At 44.1% G+C, this 16,351-nt stretch overlaps 2 protein-coding genes across 13 annotated transcripts in view; both read left to right on the top strand.

Annotated features, from left to right (window-relative positions):
- Positions 1-3,783, top strand: part of nrg1 (neuregulin 1) — a 60,145-nt gene extending 56,362 nt beyond the window's left edge. For 8 of the 12 annotated variants that reach the window (XM_049738468.1, XM_049738460.1, XM_049738463.1 and 5 more), the window contains one exon: positions 2,181-3,783. In XM_049738468.1, coding sequence (XP_049594425.1) covers positions 2,181-2,808 — 628 coding nt within the window. In that variant the 3' untranslated portion in view covers positions 2,809-3,783. The remainder of the gene's footprint in view (positions 1-2,180) is intronic. The other 4 variants (XM_068652859.1, XM_049738466.2, XM_049738465.2 and 1 more) reach the window with 2 other exon arrangements.
- A 5,886-nt stretch (positions 3,784-9,669) lies between these two features.
- Positions 9,670-14,559, top strand: macir (macrophage immunometabolism regulator). Its single transcript, XM_049738598.2, has 2 exons — positions 9,670-10,032; positions 12,349-14,559. Exon 2 carries the CDS (start codon positions 12,359-12,361, stop codon positions 12,998-13,000), a length of 642 nt encoding a protein of 213 aa, XP_049594555.1. The 5' UTR covers positions 9,670-10,032; positions 12,349-12,358; the 3' UTR covers positions 13,001-14,559.
- Positions 14,560-16,351: the final 1,792 nt, after the last annotated feature.

The raw sequence follows: 16,351 nt of genomic DNA, 5'->3' as shown, positions 1-16,351 counted from the left end.
TTACATTTGGGAGGGTTTGTGACTTAACATGGAGTGCAGTCTGTATGTTCCTGGTATCATTCTCCACAAAATATTGCACACATGAGGATTGTTTAAATATGAATGACCCCGCATGAGAAGTTGATTGTGTTCTTGTTGGTTTTACAAGCTGTGGTGTCCTTGTACTGTGCACAAGATGATCAACATATCAAACCTGCAATCAAGTCTTCAGTGAATGAATAGAAAATAACCTACAGATTTTTATGGCACACTTTGGGGGTGGAGCTTGGTTGGGACAGTCTCCAGCTTCCCGCAAATGTAAGCATGGATAACCAGTACAGAAATTAGATCAACAGAGGAAAGGGTTTTCTTTTCAAATTTATATAAAACAACAACAATAAATACATTCAGAAGTACTCACAGCATTTGCCACCAAACTTAAAATTCAGATCAGGTACGTAATATTTCCAATATTTAATTGGAATCCACTTGCATTAAATTCAGTTGACATGAATTATTTTACACTCACACATCTATCAATATAAGGTCCCGCAGGTGACAGTGCATGTTAGAGCACAAACTCAACTTGAAGTCAATGGTACTGTCTGAAGACCTAAGAGACAGGATTGTCTCAAGGCACACATCTGGAAAAGGGTACCAAAAAAATTATGCTAGTATGAGGGTTCCAATGAGCACAGTGGCCTCTGTGATAAGTAGAAGATGTTCAAAACACCAGAACTTCTCAGAGAATTTACTAACTGTCTAAACCAGGGGTCATCAACCTTTCTTAAACCGAGAGCTACTTCCTGGGTACTGATTAAGGCAAAGGGCTACCAGTTTGACACACACTTCTGAAATAGCCGATTTGCTCAATTTGGCTTTCACTATGTGTTATTATTGTCATTTCCAGTTCACATGTAAGTGTGATTTTAATAAGAATAGCAAAAATACAGTCAAACCTTGGTTTTTCACCACAATCCGTTCCAGAAGGCGGTTCGAGAAGCGAATCGGTCGAATTCCGAATCTATTTTTCCCATTACAAATAATGGAAAAAAATGTAATCCGTTTCAAGACAAAAAAAACACCGCCTTTTTTAGCATTTTTTCATTTGCGCATATTTGTCCGATCGCGCAACTGCAGCGCACTGCTGAATGCGCAACAGTAGCGCGTCGCCGACTGCGCAACTGCACTGCGCTGGTCGTATTACTAGTCCTGATGTACTTTCCAAAATTTAAGTGGACCTCAGTGCGCAGGGAGCTTAATTTGGTCCAATCGTGCAACCGCAGCGCGCCGGTCGCTTACTGTCGCATTGCTTTAAGAGCGTCTTTGTGTTTTAGGATGGCTTTACTGCTCCCGCTTGCTTTCTTTGGAGGCATGATTAGAGGTTAATACAATCCTTAAAGTAACGAAAATACAATAACAACGGAGTCAGTCGGCATCCGGGCCGCGCGGTCGGGTTTTCTCGGGTCCTCCCGGCTCATCTCGCGAGGTTCGCCCTCCGAATTTTGTTCCACAACCGAAGCAAAAAAACATCTCGAATTTTTTGTTCGAATTCCGATTTGTTCGAGAACCAGGACTTTCGAAAACCGAGGTTTGACTGTAAAATAAATAAATGCAGCTCACTGACAAGAGCCGCTATTTGAGCTAATTTTAGAACAGTCCTGCGGGCGACTCATGCGGTCCTCACCTTCCAGAAGGCCATGCATCTCTGCAAGACTCTACCAATCAGCCTGTATGGCAAAGTGGCCAGACGGAAGCCACTTCTTTGTAAAAGGCACACTCTCAAATTATTACAAAGACAATTCTCTGATCTGATGAGACAATAAATGAATTCTTTGGCATGAATGCCAGGTGCCATGTTTGATGGAAACCAGGCAGTGTTCATCACCTGACCAATACCACCAAGAATGTTGGAGGCAGAATCATCGTGTGGGGATGTTTTTAGAAATTGGAGCAGGTCTGCCGCTTGACAAATTCAACAGCCTATGAATTTATTCCATTTTGGGAATATGGTGTAACCTAACAAAATGTCTAAAAGGTCACTACTTTCTGGAGGTGCATTTATCATCATTTTTAGAGGGGTGTCTGTCCACCATGTCTTCTTGAATGCTCCTGCTAAGATGAGCATCGCTTCAACTACTTTAAGTATTTACTATTTCCTTGTTTGTTTGACATGTTCTTGTGTTGTTTTTGTGTTGTAGGCATCCATCAACTGAAAAAACCCTGCCTCATCTGTCTTCAGTTTCCTGCAGCACTCCTGGAACTCCAAACTCTCCTCCCTCAGAGATGTCTGCCACTCTTTCCAGCCAAGCCATCTCTGTCCCCTCTGTTGCTTTAAGCCCCTCTGCTGAGGAGAAGCGCCCCCTGCTGCTGTCAAAGGCACATCAGCCATCTAAGTCCTTAAGCCGAGATGAACTAAAGAGGACCTCTGCACATTACAATCATGGCCAAGAAGCACATAGCTTACCACCTAGCCCGCTCTGTGCCATGGAGAATAACTACCAAGTCACAGTCACTATTGCAGCTAGCCATATGATCTCAGCATCTACAGAAAAGCTAGTTAATGCAAACAACACTATTAATAACCATAGCATTAAAAAAGCAACGGTTATGAATGGTCATGTGCTGCATAATAAAGAGTTCAATATTGACAGCATGTTGGCCAGTGAACCAGAGGATCCAAAGGGGGATCACACACCATTCATTTCGATAGAGAACGCTAAAGCCCTGCTTTTAAGGGCTAAAGATAGCAGTAGGACTACTGCAACATCACGAAATGGTGACCTGCAACTCATGTCATCCACCAAACAAGACCCAAGAACTGTGTAAAGAAGGGCAGAAAGTTGCTTGTTTAGAAAAAATTACACTCACTACTTAACCTTTATTTTCTACTAAAGTATTCGCAGCAAAAAGACTTTTAATGATAAATGAAAAGCAAGACTTTTATTTTAATGTTGTGGTGAATAGAGAGTTTTATAAATTTAAAATAATGTACAAAATTGATGATGTCCTGTAGATGAAGTGCCATACACGAGTATGTAGTAGTGTGTGAAAATATACTTGTATATAGTAGCGTGTAAAAATATCAATGGTGCCTTTTTGTTAGGTATGCTTAAGGGAACTGCAAATATAACAGGGCCATATATTCACCATCCTAATTTTCTAATCAAGAATAACATGCAAACTGCCTTCAATGAAGTGAAGAAGCTCAAATATTTCATTTTGGTAACAAATTTTAAAATGCATGCTACATCCTGTCCTGGAATGACTGCGTGATTTTGTGTCATAAAGACATAGGATCTGTCCAGTCAAATCATCAGTGTTGTTGTCCATTGTGTCCTGAATGCAATATAAAACCGCAACAGAGACTGAACTGATTTGGATGATTTCATGTCTATTTTAACGCAATGTTTGTGATCAGAATATGTAGAGATGTTCATACTTGTCAGTGGATTACATTACAGGTAACACATGCAAGCAAAATGCAGATGTAATCATTGAGTTCTAAGAAACACTAAACACTAAGAAACACGATCAATAGTCTCGTCTTTGTCAAGTTTCTTTCAACCTTAATGTTAGTTCATCAATGAATCAGTAATGCACGAGTGTGGAATTCTAAAGGATGACATAAGGTTTCCGATTCAAACAACCAATACGATTGCCCGGGTTTGGTGATGATGTCATCGAAGGCAAATATCTAGTTTGTATGAAACATGAATAAATACAAGGCTCTTGATTTAATTTGTAAACACATCAATGTGACTTGAGCAATGCTTTTTTAGAATAAAAAAAATATGCACCGTATGTATACATGTTTTGACTCATCTATTTGCTCCATACCTTGAATTTCTATCAACTTTCAAAACCTTTCATCATAGTAAGTGGGGATGAGAGGTGTGGATCTCAGCAACAGTAACATGGAGGTTGAGCGTTTGCCTCGAGAACTATTTATTATTGTTTTGCATCACCAACAAGTGAGATTATATAGTTGGCTGTTGGCAAAACTGCAATGTGAGATTCTGCTTAAGCCTGAGATTTTAAAATTGTCTACTTCCATACTATGAGAGACTCCACATTAGATGGAAAAAAAATCACAGGTATAACAGTTTTGAACATGTCGTGTGCTGCCTAACCACGTGGCAAGAGCAACACATCACACTCAAAGGGATTTCATTCACAAATATTCCCACATCAGATAAAAAAATCTCGCTAATCCTCCCGAAATTAAACGTGACTTCAGAGTAAACAAACATGACAGACAAAGAAGTGATTTGTTTCTAGCAGACAAAAAGGAGTCAAAGGAGTGAAGACAGCACGAACACGGTATTTCTGTTGTGCCATGACTGTTTTGATTTTGGATTCCCCACCGCGCTGCACATCACTTTCAACTGGCTTCAACTTTTTTTTTCTCAAGGGACACCATACACGGCGTGAAGTTCATCCATCCATCCATCCATCCATCCATCCATCCATCCATCCATCCATCCATCCATCCATCCATCCATCCATCCATCCATCCATCCATCCATCCATCCATCTTCTTCCGCTTCTCTGGGGTCGGGTCGTGGGGGCAGCAGATTTAAGAGGGACGCCCAGACTTCCCCCTCCCCAACCACTTCGTCCAGCTCATCCTGGGGGATCCCAAGGCATTCCCAGGCCAGCTGAGAGACATAGTCTCTCCAGCGCGTCCTGGTTCATCCACGGGGTCTCCTACCTGTGGGACATGCCCGGAACAGGCGTCCAGGAGGCATCCTGATGAGATACCCAAGCCAACTCATCTGGCTCCTTTCAACGTGGAGGAGCAGCGGCTCTACTCCGAGTCTCTCCCAGATGACCGAGCTTCTCACCCTGCGGACACCCTGCGGAGGAAACTCATTTCGGCCGCTTGTATCCAGGATCTTGTTCTTTTGATCACAACCCATAGCGTGTGACCATAGGTGAGGGTAGGAACGTAAATAGACCGGTAAATTGAGAGCTGTGCCTTTTGGCTCAGCTCTCTCTTCACCACGATGGATCGGTGAAGAGTCCGCATTACAGCCGACCCTGCACCAATCTGCCTGTCGATCTCATGCTCCATCCTACCCTCACTCGTGAACAAGACCCCAAGATACTTGAACTCCTCCACTTGGGGCAGGATCTCGTCGCCGATCCGGAGAGGGCATTCCACCCTTTTCCGACTGAGGACCATGGTCTCAGATTTAGAGGTGCTGACCCATCATCCTGATTGCTTCACACTCGGCTCCTAACCGCTCCAGTGAGAGCTGGAGATCACGGCTTGAAGAAGCCAACAGCACCACGTTGTCTGCAAAAAGCAGAGATGCAATGCTGAGGTCCCCAGACCGGACACCCTCAACGCCTTGGCTGCGCCTAGAAATTCTGTCCATAAAGGTTATGAACAGAATCGGTGACAAAGAGGAGCTTTGGCAGAGTCCAACCCTCACTGGGAACGAATCTGACTTACTGCCGGAAATGCGGACCAAACTCTGGCATCGGTGATACAGGGACCAAACCGCCCTTATCAGTTGGTTCGGCACCCTGTACTCTCGATGCACCCTTAACAGAACAGAGGGACACAGTCGAACGCCTTCTCCAAGTCCACAAAAAACATGTGGACTGGTTGCGCGAACTCCCATGCACCCTCGAGGATCCTGCCGAGGGTATAGAGCTGGTCCACTGTTCCACGGCCAGAACGAAAACCACACTGCTCCTCCTGAATCCAAGATTTGACCTCCCGACGGACCCTCCTCTCCAGCACCCCTGAATATACCTTACCAGGGAGGCCGAGGTGTGTGATTCCTCTGTAGTTGGAACACACCCTCCACTCCCCCTTTTTAAAGAGGGGGACCATCACCCTAGTCTGCCAATCCAGAGGCACCGTCCCCAATGTCTACGCAATGTTGTAGAGGCGTGTCAGCCAGGACAGCCCCACAACATCCAGATTCTTTAGGAACTCCGGGCAGATCTCATCCACGCCTGGGGCCTTGCCTCCGAGGAGTTTTACTACCTCAGTGACTTCGACCCCAGAGATTGGAGAGTCCACCCAGGTGTGTAGGTGGAATTGAGGAGGTCTTCGAAGTATTCTCCCCACCGACTCACGCCGTCCCGAGTCGAGGTCAGCCGCACACCATCTCCACTGCAAACGGTGTTGACGGTGCACTGCTTCCCCCTCCTGAAACAACGGATGGTGGACCAGAATCCCTCAAAGTCGTCTGGAAGGCATTTTCCATGGCCTTGCCAAACTCCTCCCACGGCCGGGTTTTTGCCTCAGCAACCGCTGATGCTGCGTTCCGCTTGGCCATCTGGTACCTGCCGGCTGCCACCAGAGTCCTACAGGCCAAAACAGCCCGATAGGACTCCTTCTTCAGCTTGATGGCATCTCTTTATGCCGGTGTCTACCAGCGGGTTCGGGAGTTGCCGCCACGACAGGCACCGACCACAGCTCCGGTCGGCTGCCTCAACAATGGAGGCACGGAACGTGGTGTACTCGGACTCAATGTCCCCCGCCTCCTCCGGGATGTGAAAAAAGCTCTGCCGGAGGTGGGAGTTGAAGCTTTTCCTGACGGGGGATTCTGCCGTCGTTCCCAGTAGACCCTCACAGTATGTTTGGGTCGGACCGGCATCTTCCCCCACCATCGGAGCCAACCCACCACCAGGTGGTCATCAGTTGACAGCTCCACCCCTCTCTTCACCCGAGTGTCCAAAACATGCGCCTGCAAATCTGATGACATGACTACAAAGTTGATCATCGAACTGCGGCCTAGGTGCGCACATGCACACCCTTATGCTTGAACATAGTGTTCATTATGGAAAATCCAAGTCGAGCACAGAAGTCCAATAATAGAACGCCGCTCGGGTTCTGATCGTGGGTGGGCGTCGTTCCTCCCAATCACGCCCCTCCAGGTCTCACTGTCATTGCCCACGTGAGCATTGACGTCACCCAGCAGAACGATGGAGCAAAGAAGGAGCGCTCTCCAGCACTTCCTCCAAGGATTCCAAAAAGGGTGGGTACTCTAAGCTGCTGTTTGGCGAATAGACACAAACAACAGTCAGGTCCCATTCCCCCCACCCGAAGGCGGAGGGAGGCTACCCTCTCTTTCACTGGGGTGAACCCCAATGTGCAGGCACCCAGTCGGGGGACAATAAGTATGCCCACATCTGCTCGATGCCTCTCACTGCGGTCAATTCCAGAGTGGAAGAAAGCCCAGCCCCTCTCGAGAGGGCTTGTACCAGACCCAAACTGTGTGTGGAGGCAAGTCTGACTATGTCTAGTCGGAACCTTTCTGCCTCGCACACCAGCTTGGGCTCCTTCCCTGCCAGAAAGGGGACATTCCATGTCCCAAGAGCCAGCTTCTACAGCCGGGGATTGGACCGCCTTTGGCCTCCGCCCAGCTCACTTTGCACTCGACCCCCTTGCACCACAGGTGGTGAGCCCATGGGAACGGGTAACCATGTTTCCTTTTCGGGCAGTGCCCGGCCGGGCCCCATGTGAAGTCAAGCCCCAAAAAAATTCAACATGTTGAATATCCGGGTGGCACGGTTTATATATACACTCCGGTTTCCTCCCACATTCCAAAAAAAATTGCATGGTAGGCTGATTGAGCACTCTAAATTGCCCCTTGGTATGAGTGTGAGTGCAGATGGTTGTTCGTCTCTGTGTACCTTGCGATTGGCTGGCAACCTGTTCAGGGTGTCCCCCGCCTACTGCCCAATGACGGCTGGGATAGGCTCCAGCACGCCCGCAACCCCTGTGGGGACAAGCAGTATAGAAAATGGTTGGATGGATGGATGGATGGATGGATGGATGGATGGATGGATGGATGGATGGATGGATGGATGGATGGATGGATGGATGGATGGATGGATACGTAGATAGATAGATACACGCACACGCACACACAAACACACACACACACATGCGCACACACGCACACACACACAGAGTGGGGCAAAAAAGTATTTAGTCAGCAACCAATTGTGCAAGTTCTCCCACTTCCAAGATGAGGGATGCCTGTAATTATAGGTACACTCCAACTATGAGAGACAAAAGGAAAAAAAAAATCCGGAAAATCACATTGTCTGATCTTTAGGGAATTTATTTGCGAATTATGGTTGAAAATTAGTATTTGTTCAATAACAAAAGTTAATATCAATACTTTGTTATATACTCTTTGTTGGCAATAACAGAGGTCAAACGTTTTCTGTAAGTCTTCACAAGGTTTTCACACCGTTACTGGTATTTTGGCCCATTCCTCCATGCAGATCTCCTCGAGAGCTGTCGCTGGGCAACACAGACTTTCAACTCCCTCCAACGATTTTCTATGGGGTTGAGATCTGGAGACTGGCTAGGCTACTCCAAGACCTTGAAATGCTTCTTACGAAGCCACTCCTTTGTTGCCCAAGGGGGGTGTTTGGCATCATTGTCATACTGAAAGACCCAGCCACGTTTCATCTTCAATGCAAGGACAGACAGGCCTCAATAATGTATCAGCTCAAAGGATAGCCTATATTGTTGCAGTAGTCAGACATACCAAACACAAAATACTGTTCTTGAGACAACGCATACCTTTAAAAAGGCCAAACTGTCAGAAAATTGGCACAAAATGTTGAGTGATTAGATAGGAAGTGAGCCCTTCCGTGAATTAAATAGAACATCTGCAATAATTGAGCCCCCTTAAAAAGCATTACACCAGGGGTGTCAAACTAATTTTTTTCACCGGCTGCATTGTAGTCATAGCTTCTTTCAGAGGGCCATTATGACTGTCAACCCAAATAAATGTATGAGCACCTCATATTATATACAGTAAAAGCCACAAAACAAACTGACAAATAACTCGTTTTCAAATCAGACGAGTAAAAACTGGTCAAATATAAAAAAAGAAGATGTTATCTAAAGCGAAGACAATTTGCATTTCTAGTAATGACACACGAATTTGATGCACAATTTGTCTTCGCGGGCCACATAAAATGATGTGGTGGGCCGTTTCTGGCCCCCAGGCCTTGAGTTTGACACCTGTGCTTTATACAATGTACTGAAAATTACCAAGAGATGCCACAGGGTGGCGCCAAAAGCTACCAAAGAGTCACATTTGAAGAGCTACACCGGATGAAAATGATGAAGCATCACTTCAAAACCTAACCAACAAAACTCACATTAGAGGCCACCTTCGACATTACCCAAAGTTGAAACCTTGACCACTTTTGAAGGCATACACAAGGAAGCGACCAGTGTTGTTAAAGGTTTATTGCAGGTGAGTACTGACGCACCCAATCCAACTTTATGTAGATAACACTTTAGAAACAACACAGTGCTGTTCACAAACGGAAGGGAAAAAGCACAAATGGAGAAAAACAATAAAAGGAGACATAAAAATGAAACATAACAAGAGAAAACTTAAGCCGATTTAAAAGTCGGTGAGAATAAATGAGTTTTCAGCAGTGACTCAAAAACAGAAAGTCAATTGGCCTGTCTGATGTTCAAGGGAGAGCATTCCACAATTTTGGCACGGCGACTGAAAAGGCCCGATCAGCGTGCAGCTTCCTCTTGCCACAAGTAGGGAACCACAAGGAGAGAACCACAAGTAGAGATACATCTGGCACCAGCAAACAAATCAGTGCTGATGGACGTGCCAAACCATGAAGATATATATTTCAAAGCAAACAGGGGAATCCATCCATCCATCCATCCATCCATCCATCCATCCATCCATCCATCCATCCATCCATCCATCCATCCATCCATCCATCCATCCATCCATCCGTCCATCCATCCATCGCAGGGCACACAGAGACGAACATCTACTCACTTGCACTCACCGTATTCATTATTTTATTTCATTATTTATATCATCTGTACGCATGTTATTAGTGGAAACTTTACACTAATAACATGCGTTATTTACACTGTAAAGGATCGACTCCCAGCATTTGCTTCCTCACGTTTGGAGCTTTGTTGTGACGACTCCAAACAGGAAGTGCTCCTCCTGTTGCGGGTGACTGCGGGAGCGAAGGCCAGAGAGAGGGAGAGGCTGAATCCTACTTGCTGCTGTCAAACAGGTTTGTGCTTAATTAATTCATTTATTTATTTGTCAGTTTGTCGCGTCTCTTTTGCTCACGTATGACACTGTGAATTAGGAAAAAGATGAAATCACTAAAATGAGAGGAATTGAGTTTATTGCTATCGTGAAACGTGCTTAAATCCGGTTCCGCTCTTATTCTACACTGCACTTGCATTACATAATTACATTTACAAACCCATCAATGCGTAGCGGTTATTGATAATTTGCCAGGTTTGGTATGGTTTTTATGTTCTGCGGCTTCACCGATTCGTTCACCAGGCCATATATTTGTCCGACAGTACGTACAACAATAAACGTGTTGTGTCGCCCTGTAATCGGATCTAATGGTACTGTGTTCAGGTGTAATTTACACAATGATTATTATTGAGGTCTAGGCATTAAATTGTATGGTCTTCTATTTTGACGTCGCCGCGCCATTGCTTGCCTCTGCAGTTAGTAGCCCTTCTCTCTCTCCCCCTCTGGTTTAGGCTGGTTTTCAACAATGTAACCGTGGCAGTGCAGCAATGCCAACAGCCCACCGGGTGCAGACTGCTTTTACATTAAGTTCTTGACCTTAACAGATCACTATTTTTGTTTGTGGTCAATTCAACTGAATTTCTTAGCGTTATATTACAAGGTTAAACCAGAAGAAAAGAAGTGTGGGTGAGCTGGTTAATTTATATTTTACACACAAATGCCATTATACACACAATAATGCAGCCTAGTCTATATGCAATTTGGGGACAACATCTGTCGTCTAATGCAGTGTTGCAAGCACATATATTGAAAAAATCTCACATCACAACACTGTGGATACATAGGTTAAAAAAGGGGCAGTTTGATTTTTCATTGTTCAGTCATTTATTTTAAAAACCTACAATCAATTTCAGTAATATGCAAAAACATATCAATGAACGTTTTCATATATTATATAATTGCAGGTCTAATAAAATCTCATTACGCTGCATTGAAATTGAGAACCAAAAATTTTAAACATTATCAATTCTGGAGAAACGTGTTGTTGGCGCCAGTTCCAATATTGTAAGGATATTTATGTATTGAAGGAATGAGGTCGAAATACAAAAAGTCCTGCCTCGCTACAAAAACAGATATGCTCAAACCTCATTGAATAAAGTACATAAGCAGACAAGTATATTCACATATTAAATAAATAAAAGAAACATTTGAAGCATATAATTATACCTACACACCAAATCAATAAAGACATAACTAGACATTTTTGATAAGTGGTGATGAGAAAGGTTTTTATAACTTTATGATCTGATATATATATTTCTGAGGACTTTGAAATAACAAATGACTTTTGATATATTGCCTAAATAGCTTAATGACCCTTAAGGAACTGTGGAATGCATGCCTGATGTTTTTTCTTTGAATCATGGACACGGCCAGAGTCGTCTTGACCGTTCAGTACTTGATTGTATCTTATGTTTTGACTAATGTTAGACGCCAGTTTTTGATTACTACTGAACGCTCTGCACAGAGGGAAATAGTTTGCCTAACAAAGAAAAGATACGGTTGAATGCGGTACGACAGTGTATGTCCAAGATTGGAGATAGAATGTTCACAGGAAGGTCACGTGGAGATAAAACCAGTGGGTGCCAGAAGGAGCCACCCGAGAACTCGGCCAAAGATGATCGCCAAGGCCGAGAGACGGGATGGAAGACAACAGCACCCTCCACACACACACACACACCAACAGCCCCCCACCAACACACCGAATCGCCCATAACCAGCACCACTCCCATGGAAGCAGACTCTCCTTCGAACTTGCCCCACCCCGAAGACTCATCGCCCATCAATCCCAGCCCACAATGTGCTACTGAATATAAAACTGATCTAACAACCTTGGACTTTGCCTTTTCTGAATGGAGACTTTCCGCTCTTGAAGGGCCCAGCGCTGTATTGTACTTTCCTGAAAACAGAGCTTTTTGAACAAGAATTGTGATTGAACTCAACCAATCTGTCTAAGTCTAATTTCTGCTTCAGTGTCTTTGCATTTTCCTAAATCTGAAGAAATCAAACGAGCACGCAGTGAGTAAATTGGATAACAGGTGATTGGCAAAGGCTTTTGCCGTGAGGCGCAGATAACGCGCTCCCTAAATTGTGGACAGAATCCAACAGTATGGTATCTAAATTCAAATATTAAATACCAAACCCTTACTACACTACAACTACGACACTTTGACAAAGCTGCAGGAATGTTCCATTTTTTCATTGGCGTTCTCATGTAAAATTACCCGCAGTCTAGTTTCCTGAATATCAATTTTTTTTGTCTCATTCAATATTACAGGTCTCTAACGATGGAAGTGGATCTCAGTGGAGTGTCGAGGGCTCATGTTTCCATTCTACCTTCAGCTGAGATCAAAGCTACGTTGAAAGCGGAAGTAGAAAGACCTCGTTGCGCCAGCACACCATGCTCCCCCATCAGAGGTACTGTAGCAGGATACCAGATCCTCCATATGGACTCAAACTATCTAGTGGGCTTCACAACTGGTGAGGAGTTGCTCAAACTGGCCCACAAATGGTCGGAAAACTCCCCTGAGAAGAGTTTGTTATCAGAGGCTGTGGCCAGTCCCATCCAGACGAGTGTCTCTAAATCTTTAGATGTGGGAATCCATCGGTCGTCAAGGATCTTTAAGGCCAAAAATCGCTACTACCAGCCTTACGACATTCCTGCTGCTAATGGTCGGAGAAGGCGGCGCATGCCCAGCTCGAGTGACACCTTCCTCAGGTCTATGACTACAGGAGAACATGGCAGGGGTGTGCACGCACCGCTGCCCCTGTGTCGGCTTAAAGGGAAGAGGACCCAGTCCAAGTCTTTGGACTACCTTAACCTTGACAAAATCACTATCAAAGAGTCATCAGACACAGAGGTGTTACAGTACCAACTGCAGCACCTCACCCTGCGGGGAGAGCGCATGTTCACTAGAAATAAAACTTAAAGGCACAGAAGATGACATCATTTAGACGCCTTTCACACTGGTAGTGGGATATGGGTGCTATTTCCAGCTCAGTTTCTGTGTGCTCAGATTAGAAGCAGTTCTTTAATAAGACAGCCTGATAATTGTGCTCTCTTATTAACTTATTAAACCCTGCACTAAAAAAGTAACGTTGAAGAGAACCCTTTTAGTACTCTCACTGTATTGAGATAATGGGGGTCAAAATGTGAATGCTATCTTAGCAATAACTGGTTTACTTACTGTATTTATTACAGCTGATACATGCACATATCACATTGTATCAGCTTTAAATTACAATCATGCCAGTTTTACTGCCTAATGTTATCTATAAAACTTGTTTAATGTGTGATTTTTGTTTTGATATGACTTGTGGGACTACTGTAAAATTAACATGACAAACCACATCTGTTCTATTTGTTTTGGATACTTTGTCTATTTAATCGAGTCATTTAATAATTGTGTTTTTAAATTGATTGCCCCAAAGATGTACGTTTAAAGGTTTTGTGCGACACTATACAGAATTCAACTAACTACTGCTTGAATGTTGTGTGTTAAAAAAGCCTGTGCATCCTCAAACAGATAATAATCAAAATAAATGAATTTGTAATAAAACTAGATAGTATAAATTATTACTGACATAATTGAGCATTTAACACTTTACTGGTGATAAACCAGAGGTGGGCGCATCAGTAAATTTTGCCGGTGCATCATTCGCAACAGAGTTACCCATTCGTTATCGTCAGTCCGTTATTTCAAGCCAATCGAATTTGTTATCATCCGTCACTATTTAGGGCTGTCAGACCTTTTTGTTTGCCAGCATCGCATCGGCAACAGCCAATCGGTGTTGAGAACGACGTACTAGTTACTTGTGTCTATTTGGATGCATTTGCAGCATGAGCAGTAAAGAACCACGCCTTGTAGTGTGTCTCAAAGTATATATAATATACATATTAACTACAATCCGTCCGTCCATCCATTTTCAACACTGCTTCTAAAAAATTACCAATTTAAATCAGATTGCTGAATCCTCACCTGAGCCTCAGCTGAGCTTTAAACTCGTTGCACTTATCAAATATTGTGATAACACCCCGTCATTCTATACAGTAAAGACAGATATGACAGTGAAATTTCATAGTACGAATTGAACAGGTCAGATTGGACCTAATTTACATGCTGGAGGTAAGTTAGGCATATTTATGTGGAAAACCACTTTAAACGCTTACATCTGTCTAGTACTTGACGCTTTGCTTGCATAGACAGTGGGGAGAACAAGTATTTGATACGCTACTGATTTTTCAGATTTTCCCTCCTGCAAAGCATGTAGAAGTCTGTAATTTCTATCATAGGTCCTCTTCAACTGTGAATGATGGAATCTAAAACAAAAATCCAGAAAATCACATTGTATGATTTTTAAATAATTAATTTCCATTTTATTGCAGAAAATAAGTATTTGATACATCAGAAAAACAGACCTTAATACCGTATTTGCCGGTGTATTAGTCGACCTTTTTCGATCCAAAATCGACCGAAAAAAATCGACCTCGACTTATACACCGAGTCATAAAATTTAACTTCGTATTCATCGCTTCAAATGTGATGGTAACCAAGGCCGTTTCTCATGCATCTCATTGTGCGTGGGTGTGCGTCCGTCAGGCTCATCAAACAGCGAGAAACTGAATCATTATAAAGCGTTCGTCGCATTAACACGCATCCTCAGCAACAATTTCAAATATTCTCACCTCAATAACGGACATCGAAAGCCAGGCAGCGACGATGACTGCTAGGGGGAAGTACTGGGTATTGAGCGAATGTGCGAGTCATCGCGCGTCAAGCAACGACAATAACTACCGGTACGTAAACATTCAATCGCCATGTCTAAATGAATGTCGTTGGCACTTAGAAAATATTCGCCAAACTTGGCCAGACTTCCAGGGGAAGAGGCCGAATTTTCACTTGTTCTGGCCGACCGGAGGAACCAGCTGAGGCGGACACTTTACGGCGGTTGTGTCGTTGGCACTTAGAAAATATTCGCCAAACTTGGCCGGACTTCCAGGGGAAGAGGCCGAATTTTCACTTGTGGTGGCCGACACGGGGAACCAGCCGAGGCGGACACTTTACGGCGGTTGAGTCGTTGGCACTTAGAAAATATTCGCAAAACTTGGCCGGACTTCCAGGGGAAGAGGCCGAATTTTCACTTGTGGTGGCCGACACGGGGAACCAGCCGAGGCGGACACTTTACGGCGGTTGAGTCGTTCGCACTTTGAAAATATTTGCCAAACTTGGCCAGACTTCCAGGGGAAGAGGCCGAATTTTCACTTGAGGTGGCCGACATGGGGAACCAGCCGAGGCGGACACTTTACGGCGGTTGAGTCGTTGGCACTTTGAAAATATTCGCCAAACTTGGCCAGACTTCCAGGGGAAGAGGCCGAATTTTCACTTGTTCTGGCCGACATGGGGAACCAGCCGGGGCGGACTCTTTATGGCGCAAGAGCCGTTGGCACTTAGAAAATATTCGCCAAACGCTCTCAGGATAGAGAAGACCAAGAAGATGCCCTTTATGACGACAAACTAAACGAAAACGAATGGAACGATCTTTTCGGAAATAGCGACGATGAAGACGATTTTTGAACTCTATGTACCGGCAATCACTTTATAATTATAATTTGTAGTTTCTTAACTAAAAATAAACCAGTTTCTAAGAGTGTTCATTGTTGTTAGTCTCTCTCGGCACGTAATATCACAGGGTCATGAAATAAATAATATTTAAAATGGCGTATAGATCGCTCGCTACAAACTCGCGAATTTGAACACATTTCGTCAATAAATTTCGCATATTTCTGATTGAATTTTGAAGTTTAATATAATGCAACAATTGAGCTCGACTTATTCAAAGGATATATCATAAAATCGTAAATTTCCTTCGAATTTTAGGGGGTCGACTTATACACCGAGTCGACTTATACACCGGCAAATACGGTATTTGGTGCAGAAACCTTTGTTTGCAATTACAGAGATCTGATGTTTCCTGTAGTTCTTGACCAGGTTTGTACAGACTGCAGCAGGGATTTTGGCCCACTCCTCCATACAAATCTCGTCTAGAGCCTTCAGGTTTCGGGGCTGTCGCTGGGCCACACGGACTTTAAGCTCTCTCCAAATATTCTCTATTGGATTCAGGTCTGGAGACTGGCTAGGCCACTCCAGGACCTTGAGATGTTTCCTATGGAGCCACTCCTTTGTTGGCCTGGCTGTGTGTTTTGGGTCATTGTCATGCTGGAAGATCCAGCCGCGACCCTCGGTCTCCCTCGGTCTGGGGCACCATGCAAGATCTCACCT

Source organism: Syngnathus scovelli, chromosome 13 (genome assembly GCF_024217435.2).
Source record: "Syngnathus scovelli strain Florida chromosome 13, RoL_Ssco_1.2, whole genome shotgun sequence".
Taxonomy (NCBI): domain Eukaryota; kingdom Metazoa; phylum Chordata; class Actinopteri; order Syngnathiformes; family Syngnathidae; genus Syngnathus; species Syngnathus scovelli.
The sequence above is the reverse complement of the archived record's forward strand: the minus strand, read 5'-3'. Positions and strand labels throughout refer to the sequence as shown.